This window comes from Bombus terrestris, chromosome 3 (assembly GCF_910591885.1).
Source record: "Bombus terrestris chromosome 3, iyBomTerr1.2, whole genome shotgun sequence".
Lineage (NCBI taxonomy): Eukaryota > Metazoa > Arthropoda > Insecta > Hymenoptera > Apidae > Bombus > Bombus terrestris.
In genome coordinates this window covers 11,890,988-11,907,848 of record NC_063271.1, presented here as the reverse complement: position 1 = coordinate 11,907,848, position 16,861 = coordinate 11,890,988, and the positions used below count along the sequence as shown (strand labels likewise).

Here is a 16,861-nt window from a genome sequence, read left to right as displayed (position 1 = left end):
TTCGCAATGATTTGCAATATCGCCAGGATATGCTCTCGAATGTTTTTACGAGGCATCAGTCGGCCGTAGGGGCAACGAACGCCGAGTAGGTTCTATTAGAACGTATAATATACCTCTCCTCATGCTGAGATAGCCGTTTCGCGAGGTTGTGTCTGAATAATTAAAGAACAAAATGAAGCTGCTCGGGGCTCTTTAAATGACGAACCTTCTTGTGGTAGCTAACGACTCGGCCGGAAGAAATCGGAAAAAGATAGAGCAGCGTTACAGCTATAATTGGTCCTCACTTTGAAGATCAAAGACTTCGCTCATATAGCCGACCGTGCGTAATTACACTATAGTGTTCTTCGTTGTGAGCTTGATTACACATTTTTACAAGGTTTCGAAAAGAATTCTCCTACGTTGAATGTTGACGTTGGTTCGCCTGGAAAATGAAGCACAATCGAGAACAAATTTCATTGTTCAGAATTCAATGTTGATAATTCATTTGTTTATTGTGCGAGTGTGAAAGTTCATGAATTGATAAGACTGCGTGAAAGAAGGAAGACCGAGTGCGAGACTCGTGTGAGACCATCAGGGATACGTGTGAAAATAGAATTTCTTGCAGGAACTCGGATAGGTAAGTATCTTTATCGAATTGCAAATGAGCAAAAATATTTCTAACGATTAATAGTTATTGTAAAGTAGATACTTTCCAAAAGTGCGAAGTTGCTAAAGAATAGAGTATTATTAGAATATTATGTCGAGCGAAATCCTTGAAAGAAGTTAATTGTTTCTTATGAAATCTAAACGAAAAATATCTTTAAAAACTGCACATTGTTTTGGAGCGAAATCTAGAGAATAATAGCAAAATAGGTGACGCAACTATTTGCACGTAACTGTAATCGTGAAATTTCTCTGGCTGGTGTGACTCGATTGCAACAGAGTGACCATACAGAAGGTTACGAGTGCATAACGATCGCGGAATGCGACACAAGAAGCGCGCGCGACCGCGCGTTATGTAGCAACCGGTTTGAAATAACTCGCGCAACTCTAGGTCGCTCTAAAATAAAGAAAGCACGAGGTTTCGCTTTGCATGTCAATGAAACGGCGCGGTTGTTCCCGCGGAACGGCAACAAGATAAATTACATCGTAGCAAGAAAACATCAAATGCGATATGGGGACTGGTCATATATACACGAGTTAATAGAAGAGCGCGTAGAGTAACAAGTTACAGGGAATATGTATTACGCGGTCGTTTTGTTACGTTAATTTTGCGCCTGGTATGTCACCCGCGTTCTCCGAAGAAAACGCTCTGCCGTGAATTAATTAATTAATAACATCGGCCGTTATTGTTCGCTGCGTGTCGGAATTTTTTCTTGTCTTTCGACTCTTTGATAGAATTGAGAACTGTGGTAGTTTGAAACAAAATAAAAGGAGCTACTAAATTTGTAGCCTTTTAGGCTAAAATTCTTATAAGACATCGTTCTATAATCGCCAAGGTACAACCAACATTTTACCGAAGAAATGTTATCAGAAGAAGAGAAGAATGGAATATGATAATAATTCTTGATATTCAATACGTTCCATCTTGTTTTAGAATACAAATTATAATGATAATTAGAAATGTACCTATTTCATGGAACATTCATATCATACTAGCTTACTTTACTTCGTCGCATTTCATTGTTGCCGATTAACAACATACGCTATATGTCTTTACATACAACCTACATATATGAATATCGACTTTCCTTTACGAAACGTTTGAATTTTTTCATTTCGTCGATTCATTTCGAAATTACGATCATCCGAAGTCGAAAGGTTCCAATTCGCTTTTCGGCACATCGTCAACTTTGTCAATATTTTTTACAATTTTCCAATCACATTTGCCATAATTGTACTTCCATGATACCTTAGATGCCTTGTTAGAATTTTGGGTACCTGAAGATATACAAATTTAGCGCTCATCCTGCAGAAATATTAAACCTCAAGGTCCAAACAGCTTTTGCAATGTGCAATTCAAGACGTTTCTATAAAACGAATACCATCATGAATGGGACTGTATCAATCGATCTCGTCATTTAGAACAATGATCCTCGTATCGAGATGGTTCAGACTTTCCGCGACTAAAACGTGAAAACTGCGACCAGTCTCACCGTGATGAAAAACAGAGCGTGTAACCACGAGCTTCGTTTCACGTCTCTGAGAAGCATAAAATTTATTATCGCTCTGCTCGTCGAACGTTATTGATGGCGTCGACTAAAGTTAAAGCAGCATCCTCCTGGCTTATCCGGCGGAGTTGCTTATTGAACGGATGCATTAGCGTCAAATCGTGCGTAAACGATCGTCGCTTTCTATCGAGTAATTATAGATAATGTGGTATTTCGCTTGCTGCTCTCCTTTTAAGAAACTTCGTTTTTCTTTCGTGCTAAAAAAAAGCCAGGTAATGGAGAAAGGATAATTAGAAAAAAGTTTATCCATGTATCGGTCGTAAATAGCCAGAGTGTTGTGTTAGCACTTTGTCGATGGGGCGAAATTGATTCATAGCGCACCTTCGACAACCTGTTATTGTATAGAGTTACTCGTTGGTAAATTGAAAATATGTAAAATATCTGTGCAGATAGATAATCGTATAAAAGACAAAGTTTAATGTAGATTGAAAATAGAATTTACTTTAAAGCAGTTTGCTCGTGTAGGATTTTTTAAAAGAGTTCTTCTCTTCTTTAATTTGTGCTTTTCGATGGAATCGTAGATAATACACAATTTATTGTTCTACATAGTTCTTGCTACTGTATTGAAAGCGTGTAGAACATCTATGAGATTGAAGGCAGCTACAGAAGATCATAGTAGGGCATCATAGTAAAATGTACTTCAAGTGAGTATCTCGTGTAGAACTTTACAAAGAATTTATAAAAGTTGTGAAAATATTTTCTCCGATATTTGGTTAACTTTCTCGTTTCCACAGTAGCTGTATATAGACAAAATGTTTTGAAATTATAAAATTAAACTCTTATTAGAAGATGTTCGTGGAATTATAAATAAGTTTCATTTCCTAAATAATTCCTACACATCTATAAGTATCAAAATCTTCGTACGAATTGCTTATTTGTCATATAAGTAACAAATAGAAAAATTACTGATTGTAATTTGCGACTGTGAAATAACTTAAGAACGAGGGGATTAAAATATTACATTACAGCAGACCAAGCACTATCAAATGCATGGAACTGAAACTGATGTGTTGTCGAAAAAAGCGAACATTACTTACGTTTAAAAAAAATCAAGGAAGACGCAAAGATTTTTATGGCGAAAGGAACACGATAAAACATTCTTCCTGCATCTTTCATTAAACTACTCGTAAGAAACACGCAGAACCTTTGCCGGTGGTAATACTTCGACATGAGCGAAACAAAGATGATAGAAAATAAGGGGAACCAGCGAAGGCAATTCTGTGATTTCCGGCGGGGGTGAGAGCCGGCCTGTTATTGAAATAGTTTCGTCGACGGTATTACGCCGGTTGCCGAGCTAGTTTTCGTTCTCCTGTAGAAAGTAAATATTAGCAAGCCGGGTCGAAGAACCAACCATGTATTTCACGGATATCGAATGCGTTACGTCCACGAGTGGAAACTTCGTTCACGAAATTAGTTCCGCGGTTAGTTTTCGAATGCGTTCTCACCGTTTCGTAGAAAATTGGATTCTCGCTAATTTCCTGGACAAAATTCGATTCGCGGGATCGTTACGGTATCGGGGTGCTTTCTCGAGTACGGCGGGCGAATTTAAATTTTAAAACAGCACCTGGTGTAACGAGAAAGGGTGCGCGATCAAAGAGCCGTGCAACAGAGATTCTAAATGGAGATCGAACGTTAATATAGAAGCAAAGCGTACAGTCGAGCCCTGATTTTCTTTCCAAAGAAGATCGATGTAATATCGTAATTACCTCGCCGCTCTATAGGACATTCGATTATGCGCGTAAACCCCGTAGCTGACAGCTAATGTCAATGATAAACGATTCCGGCCTTGGTTGGCGATGTCGATACCGCTAAGAATATATTTCGAGGCGCAAGATCGATCTTATATGATTATCAGACAATGTTTGTAAAACTAAAAGGGCTCGAGGATCGTAAAGTAAGGCAAATTACTGCTCGTAGTTTTCGACGTATTAATTTGAATCTTGAAAATAGTATAATACGATCGATTCAAGAATTCAACATATTTTCTTCGTATCGTTTTATTTATCTTATCAAAACATACCTACTGTACAATTTACTTCATAGATTTATTTACTTATATGATGGAAACTGAATTTTTTTTTAAGTTGGATTTCCTGCTAAATCGATGTATATGATATTGATATATCTCTCTCCTCGTATTTCTTTTCAAAGAACTAAATCAGATAGTTTCTAGTACATACAAACTCTTTTATCTTTCTAATCTAAAAAAAAGACACACATTGGAAATAAATAATTTTTTACGTAACAAGCGACAGTTGGACTCAGAGACCTTATTATCGATACTTTCGTGCCTACATGAATGGAATAAACAAGTCAGCAGCAGGGGAAAAGCCGGAGCATGGAAAATCCCATAGATTTGTCTCCCTCCTGTAAAATTTTCCAACTTTTCAACCGTTGGTACGAGTAACTCCGATGCAACCACCATGAACACGCATTTCCTATCAGACCACCTTGCCGTTTTTCCATAAGCTACTTCCGATTCCTCGATCAATATGCGATCGACACACGCGCGTTACATAATCAAACTTTCACGATCATGCGAAAATAACAAGAATGCGAGAAAAACGAACGCGAATCCTCTGGCCTTTCGTCACGGGAACGTATCGGAAGAGTGGAAGTTCTTGGACGCGAAATACGCCAAAGGAAAATTTAATTTACGTTTATTACTTACAAATTAAGCACTTAAAATGAATAATAATTTATATGTTTTTCCGCTCGACAGTAGTTGGTATTCTTATTCCATAAATATTCGGAAAATGCAAATATTTATTATAAAAATTAGACGGAAATAAATCGTGAAACATGCAAATACCAACGTCAAATAAACGCTATATTTACCGATGTAGACTGCGATATCTACTTAAAGTTACACATTTTGCAAACCTCGAACGAAATATTTGTCTATAAATTCATTCGTTTCTATTACCACATTTGGTAAAAGCCGAATAAATCAAATTGCTTCGAAATAAATTCTAAAAAGCAGCCGAGTATGTAAATACATCGAAAGATTTATTTCGTGAAAAGTAGTGCAAGACTTTTTCTTGCAATATATCTATTATATCCTGCAATGAGCTCAATTCTTCTTCAAGTAAAAAAGCACAGTTTCTTTGCGCAATATTCTACTCGTTGAGACTTTGACCCACTTTTACAAATTCAAAATATCTATCCCAAAATATCCGAGACAATTTCTGTGAAATTTACCCTCACGTAACTAACATTACGAATAAGCACTCAAATGTGCACCCATCCGGTAGAAGCTGGAAAGTCTTCCGGCTTGATCGAAGATATACATACATTTTCAGCAGCTTGCTGAAGAAACAGATGCGAAAGGGAAAAGAAAGAAGAAGGGTGAGTGTTTCGGAGCGTCTACGACGCCGTGACGTCTCATTGTTATGTAACCGTAGTCACCCTCTACGAGGAAGATCGTTTCTATCTCATCCCTCTCATTTTCCTTTTCACGATGTCGGGTTCGGCCTGCGTATTCATCGCCGAAGTGCTTCTCACCTTCAGGTTTCTCCATCGTACACCCTTAGGTTGAGAGAAATGTATACTCGGCGAAAGAAACGTAATAAAAAGGTAAAATCAGTTAGATGTTAGGAACTAAAATTGATACAATTCGAAGCTTGAGCTAGTGCAGATTATACAATATAACTGCAATTTCGTTCGCTTATGAGAGCGCAAATTTAGAATCTTTTCCTTTCACCTAAAAAACCGAGGAAGCAGTAGTAATCATTATAGTGCGGATTTTTATGCATTTTCATAGCAAATAATAGGAGAGAATGTATAAAATACTTGAATACATATGTCGTGTTTGTTGATATTACTTTGCTAGGTGAAACAATTTTCTACGGATGTGCCACTTTTTTAATTATATTCTCAAACATATGAATTTTCATAAAATCCCTCAGCCTGATTATTATATGAACAAATGATTTATATCGATAGTGACAAATACGTATTAGAAGTGTATATAATTATTTGTATGATATACGCTGTTAAATGGTGTAAGCAATTAAAGGGTAAGGACTATTATACTTGATTAAAGATACGTAATTTCTAAATTGTTACTGAATGATAAAATCAAATAAAATTGAAAAAAATAAATAGAAAGGATATGTCAAGGTGTATGCAACTTTTATCGCATGATATAGAGGACTAATTTTTACTGATACTGCGATTGTTATTGAACCAGAGTCGACAGAGATTTAATAGCGTAAAGTTTTAATGAAACATTGTGAACAGTAAAGTTTTAATGAAACGCTTCCACAGCCAACAAGAAGAACGTAGGACCCTTAGGTCGTCGATTTAATACAAACTTTACACACTGATAAATTTCGTTAGACTGTTTACAAAAATTCCATCAAAGTGTCTAGTACTCAATATTTTACGAATTATTCGTAATCAAAAATTTCAATGCGTTCGACTACGCTTGAATTGAAATATCGAAAAAGTGCCAGCACGATGCAGAGGTAATTAGTTCACCTTGTGCGCTCGAAAGGAACGTTTAGCTCCTTATACTCTGTAATTACTTTATTCAACGTATAAATGTAATTGCTTGATTCAACAGAGATGTCTGTACAGTTCCAGGTACAGCTATATCAATGGCTATCATCGTTAACTGTCTTCATTCTCTTATATACCTTGAGCAATTTACTATCCGATCACGTTTTTCTTTCTGAAGAAACAAGAATTTTCTTCAGTTTGAAACAAATAAAAAGAATCATTAACAAGTGATTTCTCGTTTTAATTTTATATCAAAATTTTGTTCAACGCTTTGAGGTCTACTATTGTCTACTATTAACCATCGATTTTCATTTTTTCATAATCTAATTTTATTTTTACATAGGATATTATACCCCATTCTGATTCCAAAGTTACAAATCTCTTCCTTTTTAATAAAATTTTCGAAAATTTCGCAGATTCATCTGAAGGTTGACACTCGCTGGTTTCAGTTTACCTAAATTCTGTTATACTGGCGAAAAAAATTTGGGTTACAGTGGCTTAAAATATTTAATAATAAACTGACCAAAATGGTAAAAAACGAGAGAAGTTTGTTACTCAAAGAAGTACACCGTTTGAGATTAAACAGAAATTAACAATGACGAATTTTACTTCGACTCTTCGGACATTTTCTTCGGCTATATTATTCGTGTTTGTTCAACGAAAGTTAATTCTTAGCAAACAAAAAAAAAGAAGGTTGAAACATGTAAATTCTTTTCCTTGGAATTAAAACGAGATTAAAACAAAAATGGTGTAAAAATCTGAGAATTGGATAGCTTATGATATTTCTATATCTGTCACAAACTACAGCTACGTCGAACGGAGACGATGTGGTGATTTTCTTGTCATCGCGTGGCGCAGCTGAAAACGCCGCGGAAACCTGAAAATGTTTGTCCTTTAAAGTGGCTCTTCCGGCGCCTTTCGCGTCGAGGTAAATATAAAGTAGGCCGGGCATTGCAAGCCGTGTTCCTAGCGGAAGTTCGCTTTCGTACACCAAATAGCAGCCAGTCCCCGAGCCCGATGCCGTGGAAAATTGTGCCTGGTTCGCGGTTTCCGCCACCAAAATAGGAATTCGATGTAATGCTTTGAAATGTTTGGGACACCAATCGAAGCTTCCGCAAACTTTCCGAGATTTTTCGACAAGTATGGACCATGGTAAAAACGAAAAATTCGATTACCGATATGTATGAAATTATTAAAAGAAATATAAGAAATTATATTGGCTGTACAGTAATTTCAGTACACATAACATTGGAATTTATGAATGCACAAGTATAGATTTGAAATTGTATTACTGTACGTTAATATTAAGTTATTGATACTTGTTAAAATTCGAAAAATATCGTTTCTGTTGTGCAATAAATAAGATAGTTGCAACTACTTTTATGGTAGTTTATAGCAGCGGGATGTCGTATAACAGAAGCAAAAATTAAAAAGTTTGAAAGAAAAGAACGAAAGAAATCAAGATAAGAGATATATAGAGATAGATAAAAAGTTTCGAGGGAGTGGCTTTATTGAAAAGTTTCACGATGTATTAAAAGTTGCGAGGTTTTTTTACAGCCGTGAATAGTTGGGAATGATAATTACGTAGGATGCATAAGGGCGGCGACTCCTTCCGACGAGTCGTCTCGTTCGAATTTTTGAAGGTTATAGAAAGCATTATTCCTCGGTCATGATTCAATCGATGACCTAAATGCATCGCGTGGGTCGCCGCCAAGTCAATGCAGAATAGAATACTTCTCGTTCGAATAAAGTGTCTCTTCTCAATTCCTATGCATCGTACATACGTCGTACAACGTGGTTTACGTGATTTCATATTTGTCAATCAACGCTTCCAGTTACTTGTATTTGTTGATCAAAGCTTTGAGTTATTGTACATTTCAGGAAATGTGAAAAACTTAAAAAGAAAATTAATATTATAGGAGCAAAATAAAATTGGTTGAAATATAGATACTTCTGATTCATAAATTTAGACAAATCTTTAAACGAAATCTTTAATGTATTAACCGAGGAAAATGATATAATTCTCAATCTCTTAGATTAATCCTTTCTTTATCATTATTTTTATTATATCTCTATATGCATCGCATAGTCTCTAATAAATTGTTTCATTTGAAATATGAAAATAAATCGATCCTATGTATATTTGAAATAATTCGAATCAATCTATTTTAAACAATTTTTCAATAATTATATTCTTTAATAAGAATAATACCTTCGACCGACTAGTCAATGGATTAAAATGATCCAACCGATCTTTCTGTTCTAAGGATAAAAGGATAAAGTACAATTGCAACATTGTCTTCCAATCAATACCTACAGAAACTAAATGAGATTCCATCTTTTTTAGATCTAAAAAGTATCAGCTTTTAACTGATGGCGAGGATATTATTTAGCAGATCAGTAAACTAGAATCGGATCGTCTCATTTTTATATCGTAATCAAGATCCTTGAGATAACAACGTAATGGACGTTCGCATCAGAAATTCCGGAATGCGATACTGCATTATACATTTCCGTACATTTATATACATTTCCAGCGATAACCAGCTTTCCGTTTTATTTGATCCTTTATGCGCATCACGTATTTTTGCGTTGGCAAGCTCGATGTACAGCGGAGCTGCCTCTATTAACGGGGATTCCATTTTATGGTTTCTCGATTACCCCATCTCCCATTTATTCGACGTACCTACGTATTAAGAAATAGGTAACGATGAAACGTCGTTACACCGATCAATGGTGTTATGTATATCCTTGCCTGTATTTATAAGTGCCTATAATAAGCGCCGAGAATAACATTAATACTGTAAATATGCTTGAGCCACAAGGAGCCATGTGTCGAATAATAATTTAATAACGGGTAAACATTATTTTCGTACAAATTCCTTTCCAACTATATATAACGTTTACGTGTATACGTAAACTTGAAATATTAATATAAATATTCTAAAAAGATAAGATGAAGAACCGTGACGAAATAAAGAAATTACAAGTAAATAAATGAAAATATTAATAATGATCGTTGTTGATATTAAGGTAAAGTAACAATAACATGATATAAAATGACACATCGAGATGTAGGTATAATATTTCACTTATACCGCATAAAATATAATTTTTAATTCCGTCACAACACGACGCATTTTGTATAAATAATCACGATCGGTTGCTGGCAGTTAGCGGAAAGATTTGATAAATTCATTCGTTCGATGAATTAATTTGCGACACGCGTATCTCTATGTCGCAAGTGGTCGCAGCGATCAATGCAATCAGATTAATGGATTTACACGGTCGGCGGGCACAAAACATTTTGGATATTTTTTAACAATCAGATCGCAACGTCCCGCCGTCGTTAATGGAATGCAGGAAATGGAATTGTTCCGAAAGGTGGAACTTCCTTTTTTCATCCTGTCGCAAATTAAAAAAAACAGATTGTCAGTATTCGCAATCCGGTTGACAAATCGGCGTTTCTGACAATGCAATGTAAAATAATCGAATCCTCGGTTGTTATTCTGCTTTATATCGGAGCTGCCGGTATCGAAAGCACGAAATCGACGACGTTGTATGATATTATGTAAAACGATACGTTCTTTTGTGGTAGCGCTTCTCGTACAATGCGTGGACAATCATTTACCAATAAATTGTTTGGAAGAGATCGTATCGTATATAAAGAAATAAATGTGAAATATTGTTCATAAAATAAGCGAAAGTTGTCAAAATAACACAAGCAATACGAGAAAGATAGGAAATGGCGAATTTATTTTTATAAAAGTCTATGCAATATACATAAATAACACAATTAAAAGAAAGTATGTTACTTAATGACAACATACTATCCTCTCTAGTCCCACTAGTATGTTCTTCACATTTAAGAAACTTTTAAAATTTCGTTTGCTTCATTTTCTACAAAATATCGCACGAGACAAGAACGAGCAATTTTATTGGAATCTCATTAATTTCAATTCCATAATCAAGGAATAAAATGTTGCTAACAAAACCTGATGAAAAACTTGATAAAAAATGACATACCATCTTTAAAAGGCCCGAATCGCAACAAGCTCATCTCATCAAGCACCGGCGATGTTCCACGGTAGCGACAGTAGATCAACGAGTATCCCGAAACAATTCACCGGTATTCACCGGTACTGGAACAGGCTGGCGAAAACAAGGTTCATGATGACGCGATCGAACTGTATGCGGCGTCATGCGAAATAATAAGGCCGGGCCAAAAGGTTCCCCGTTAAGTCGTTCCTCATCGTCGCGATACCGTTCGTCACTTTCCACACGGAAGTTCTTTGTTCAATCAATGGCCCGTTTCACCGAGTCCTGTTGAATATTCACGAAACGATCCCACGAAGACTAGCAGCGGCATGGATTTGCATGGAGCGATTTTATTGCGCGTCGTGTACTCATGAGCCGACGACAGGTCGACCTGGACTATCTCTAGAGCTGCGTTTCAAGCGATAAGGCCAAGAGAGAGGTAAGGACGTCTCGCAGAAGAAGATTTTATCGAAGGTCTCCGAGTCGATCGATGAACATACTCTTTCATCCAGCCCAGGTTCGAGAGCAACATCGAGACGCCTCTTCAGATTCTACGATTCGCCTGACTCATAGGACAAAGAGAAATCTTTTTCACGAGTCGCTGCGCCAGTAAACGACCGCCTGTCCTTTGTTTCCTAGCGTTCGATCGTCGTCTCGTGACAAACCACGCGGTTTCACACGTGAGCACTTTTAATCGCCAGACGTTCGATGGTCAGCTGAAATGGCCTGGAACCAGAGTTTCGTGCAATCAATCTAGTTGTACCGCAGAGGTGACCAGTTGATCAGTGTTTCGCCTGTGTTGTCTCTGAGTTGCAGACTTCGTGAACTGGTTAATGAGCAGTCCACACGTGAAAAACACATTCGTTACTGCGATACGAGGGTAGAAACAGTATTTAAACAAGCTTCTTTAATCAACGATAGCTCGTACGAACTTAATTTAGAACGCGATTAGTAATTAATCAACCAACGACCACATTACGATCTCCGTGCGTGTCTACTTTCACACTGTCAGTCTATTACAGTCTATGAATGTTACCTTACACTATATAGGCTAGGAGAAATTGAAAGATTAGAACTTTTCTCTTATTGGTAGCAGATATGATTTCCCTGTTTGTTTTTCTCGATGATGCACTTGAACCGTATCGCGTGACGATACATCTTCCATCGATCCACGGAGTACAGCTAATCCAATGTATTCAACTAACGCAGTCTGATATCGCAAATTGTCCACCGCGACTGTAATCACACCTCGGGGACTGATGCTTCGCGTTATTACGTCAATTTAATGTACTTAGCAGTCTCTCGATTTAATCACTCCACGTTGATTATTCTACGTTTCCGACGAAACGACGCTACGTCTTTTAGACGGAGACAGTCGTTGAGCGTCGCTCTTTGTCTTATCTGTCCTTTAACGTTTACGTTCACTTTTTCGTATCACTGTGTTGTCACCAATCTTTCATATGGCCACGAATAAAAGCTTCGCATAAAAGAAATCTTCAATAATTCAATTAAAGAGATTCGACAAAACTTATCAAAAACACCTAAACATACCTGACAGCGAAAAATATAGGAAAATGAAGATAGAAGATTACGAAGAGTCTGAAGGTTGACGAAGTCGATAAGCAATAGCGAACGATCCATTGACTACGACATCGAGAAGAGGCGTCGCGCCATTAACTAGCGTAACTCGTGGAAGAATGTCGAGTAGCAAAACCACGTACGGCCGTCTTCGTCAACGGTATCCGGTGCACTGGAGCTCGACCTGGTCGAGCTGTTTACATCGTGCAAGAACGTGGCCACCACACCTTACCGGGCTTCCGTCACTTCAATTATACCAACACACCGGAGCCATCATGAACTATCCGCTTCACACAACGATAGGAGAGCACCTTTGTGGCCAACAGAGCGGCACTTGATTGGCAGTGAGCGCGCGACATGGTGTGTCGTGCTCGTACCAAGCTGAGAATAGACTGGTATCGATGCACAATCTATAGGGACTGAACTGACGCAAATAGGCTGTAGTACTTGCAGACTATCGCGGGGAGGAAGGTCATGGGATTTCGATCGTGCTGATCGATCCAACCGAGACATTTTATCGCGTGTCCATACGAATTTCATATCGTTTTCATGAGATTTCGTATTATCTGTAGGTTTCGTATCATTTCGCAATTAACGAAATGGAAGGAATGCGTACACTGGCTCACGAAAATATTCAAAGACTTACTATAGAATATATTATGTGGAATATACAAGATGTCCCGCTGTTTAGTGTACAAACTTTGTCAGTGTATTGCGTAGATAAAAATGAAACTAAAATCTTGATTAATCTCTATTAAGAAGTTCTAACGAAATATGAAACTTGTGTCTGCCTTGATGTCGATGTGTTATTGAATTTATTGTAGGTCGAAATCCGTGACGATTTCGTCTAATTTCTTCACATACCAATATAATAGAATTATGCATAAAAACCGTAAACATTTCTGAGTGTCTTATATCAATATGTATCACGTGATACTAATTTTGTATCAAACTAAAAGAAGGAGTATTGAAATATATGTCTGACGCATTTTATGTTTTCGCTATAACTTTCTAACGAAGCATTTATAGACTTCCCGCTACATTATATTTTCATCTTATTTTTACCTACGGAACACGTTGACAAAATATTTGTATACTAAACTGCGAGACACTTTGTATATAAATATATTATGTGCGTTGAAGGGAACTTTCTGAAATTTTATTAGCGCTACAATGAGACTATGTTGATGACGCTTTTACGAAGAATCATGTAATTCCTTAAAAGTATATAACTGTAGATCTGGAAAATTAACACCACGATCATATTGGAAATGCTAAAATTTTCACGAAGAAAAGGGGGCTTTAAGAGATTGCTTATTAGACAAGATTCAATTGGTTCGTCAACGACTGATCGTTAATTGTCCCAAAATATTGCAACTTTTTCACTACTATGCCAGTTCAGAACATGTTTCCTTCTTTCACGTGGGCTGATATCAGAGTAGAAATGATACATATTATCTGTTACTTTAATACAGGGAATTCAACGTATTCATTGCATGTGTTTAATAATAATCCTGACTGGGACAACGTGTGAAAAAATAGTCTGTTGCGGGAAGCTTTTTAAACCGAATTACTCATCGATCGATTTACAACCGAAGGATTGAATTAAAAAGTGGAGGTTGAACTACCAACGATTGAACTAATAACTCGTAGGATCATTTGAAATTAACGGAATTGTTTATTATAACGACATTAACGAATTAAACCGATGATATAAATCTCGCTGTCGTAAACACAACAGATACCACTTGTAACTCATTCTGTGTCAGAGGAAACCGGTTCCTGTGGGTATTCTTAGGTTCAAACGTAATGCAATATTCTTTAAATGCACGGTGAATCGTGAAATTATGCAAATGCCATGCATGTTACCCCTAACTGTTTCAATCGTGCAAGTAACGCGCGATAATTGCACATCTTAGCTGTTCGAATTAATTGCGACAAAAGCTCGGTGGTACAGGAACTATGTCACTTTCGAAATTAATTCATAATCGTATCGTGTCTAATAACGCTTTGTCTTTCATACTAAACGCGTTGAATAGCTGAACCCACCTGTAATACGTAATTACTAATCAATTTTAATGCGCGCCTTTTCCATCCGTAATACGACAGAGGCAAATAGCAATAGAAACCAGTTCGTGTTTGAATTGATATCGAATATCAAACACGATTCCTCGATAATTATATATCTGCTGTAATCGATTTATATTAATTAATTGTTGGAATTTTACAAAAATAAGATATTGAAAAATATCAATCAATTAAAATGTCAAGTATACATATCTGATATCATAACATCGTTGATAAATAATGTTCGAAATAAACAAACACATCAACTCTCCTTAGCTACTACAATATTATAAATAACTGAATGTCGTCGTAGTTAGCGATAAACATGACAAATATTTCAATTAGAGCATTATGATCAGTTTTGCACACTTCTTACGCACATGAGTGACGAATACATTGGACCAACATTGTTTAACGTGTTATACAAGCTTTACTTAAACGCGTAAATTTTATTTATGCACAGACTTAAAACGCAAAACGTATTGCATCCTCGAGTGAGGAAAAGTGAACGGACTTTCCTATAAGAATGACCAGGATGTCTTTAAATGGTAATTCAAACAATCAAATTACCTTCTTACGAACAGAGCGAAGAAACAGGAAAATGTTCACTTAAAACGTTAATAGCCTCGATAAAACAGAACTTTATTTCTTATGTAAAATTGTGTTTTTACAATGTTTGGAAATTACTACTTAAAAGATAAGAATTTTACTGTTTCGGGTTTTAAATTTTCAAACTCTTCTCATTTATTTGAAAATTCTGACAAGGGGAACTAAATTACCGGAAGGAAAATGTGTGGGAAAAGATGTTGACTGGTTTTAAATTTTCCTTCATTTATGATTCCATGAAAAACAAGACATTCTTGACTGATAAGATCCTAGTTACTAGAAGTTGAAAAACAAGGCTTTATGTGTCAGTTTCCTTGAGCTAATAATGTTTGCAGTATTTCGTTGTGGCATATTTGCATGCATCATGCATCGCGTGCAAGATATGCAAAAGTGAGAATCCGACCAGAAAATCCACCTTTGCCTGCAAGTGTACGCAAACATCTTCCAGAGGCAAATTAGAATATTTCATCTGATTTAAGACAGAACTTCGAATTCTTCGTTAATTCTGGAAAATTAGTAGCTCTACCGACTAAAACGAAATATGAGGAAAATGTATGTATAAAGATCTAAAGCGAAAAAATAACAGGGAAATTATGTCCACGTTGGAGACCAGGCTTGAAACTAACTACACAAGATCCGCGAAGTCGATGAAAGGGTATTAGAGGTCAAAGCACTCGGAGACTCCTTCGAATCCCCGAAGTGATCAGAAAATCGTAGAGCAGCCTCTTTCACGAAACGTAATCGGACTTGAAGTCAAAGACGTACGAGTAAGAAGATATTCCTTTCTTTTGTAGAGCGAGTAAGAAGAGCGAAGAAAAGGGAAACTACTACAGACTGTACGAGTAGGAGAAATTATCGAAGCGCTGACAATGGGCCAGTTTAGGGAGAATCGGGCTAGCATCTATAGCTGACAGACACGCGAGTAGATTTATCGTGCGACGCAATCTCTTCGTTTTTTTCTTTTCCCTGAAACGCGCGTGATCGCGTTCCTTGATAATGATGTGCATGGATCCGCTTTTGAGTTAAGTATGAACACTTCAGGAATATGGAGACCTTTGTGCACCACGCAACGCTTCGTTCTATCGATCTCGTGAAGATTCATGAAGCTTTTGCGCATTATAAAGACACGATATTACCATTTCTCATAGCACTTTGATCTTTGTATCTATTATTTGTATCTGTATCTCTTTTAACCCTTTCTTCGGGTGTCGCTTATAGGTAGCAACATGACCTGTGGGTACAAACTGCTCTTAGAGACGACATCTACGAAATGACCTGTGCGCATTTCTGGCGCGCGCTTCCATTCAGTGACAGTACTTCGATGGACTGGACTGCCGAAGCGAAAGGGTTAATAACTCTCATGAAATCGTCGAAATTAAGTTTTTAGGACTCTCTCATTTCTCTTTACTTATGTAGCTCATATGATATATTGGTTTGGCACCTAGGTAATTGCGGATTTTGTTATTAAGTGGTATTGACAAAATCCGCAATCACTTGGTTGCCAACCCAATAATATAATAAAATCGCAGTAGTCCCGAAATGTTTCGAACAGCGACTATAATAACGAAAAATACATCTAAGATGATGTGATTTTGTAACTTGAGTCTCAAGAAAGAGAATTTGCAATATGAATAATGACAATTACTCACGTGTCAATCCAATAAGAAGGAATAAATTTCAGGGTAAATTATATTGTAACTTTCTTGAAAGAAGAATCTAATTGGTATGGATAAACAGCAATTACCTATACTACTAGCAATTATTTACTCAATCCAAAACATAGTTTCACTGTTATACATTTTCCAATATTTGTTCATTTTATATCTTGTTGAATAAAGTTCGGTGGTTATGTAGAGGTA

General features: G+C 36.7%; 1 protein-coding gene across 7 annotated transcripts in view; it reads right to left on the bottom strand.

Moving 5' to 3' along the window:
* LOC100648315 (phosphatase and actin regulator 4B) overlaps window positions 1-16,861 on the bottom strand; it is a 397,768-nt gene that overhangs the window by 343,667 nt on the left and 37,240 nt on the right. Inside the window, exons 1-2 of one of the 7 annotated variants that reach the window (XM_048404203.1) lie at window positions 12,303-12,570; window positions 10,740-12,228 (exon numbers count right to left, since the gene is read on the bottom strand). The exons of 5 other annotated variants lie outside the window; for them this stretch is intronic. In XM_048404203.1, the coding sequence (XP_048260160.1) occupies window positions 10,740-10,773 (34 nt within the window). In that variant the 5' untranslated portion in view covers window positions 10,774-12,228; window positions 12,303-12,570. Of the gene's footprint in view, window positions 1-10,739; window positions 12,571-16,861 lie in introns of those variants that run through there. One more of the 7 variants, XM_048404202.1, reaches the window with a different exon arrangement.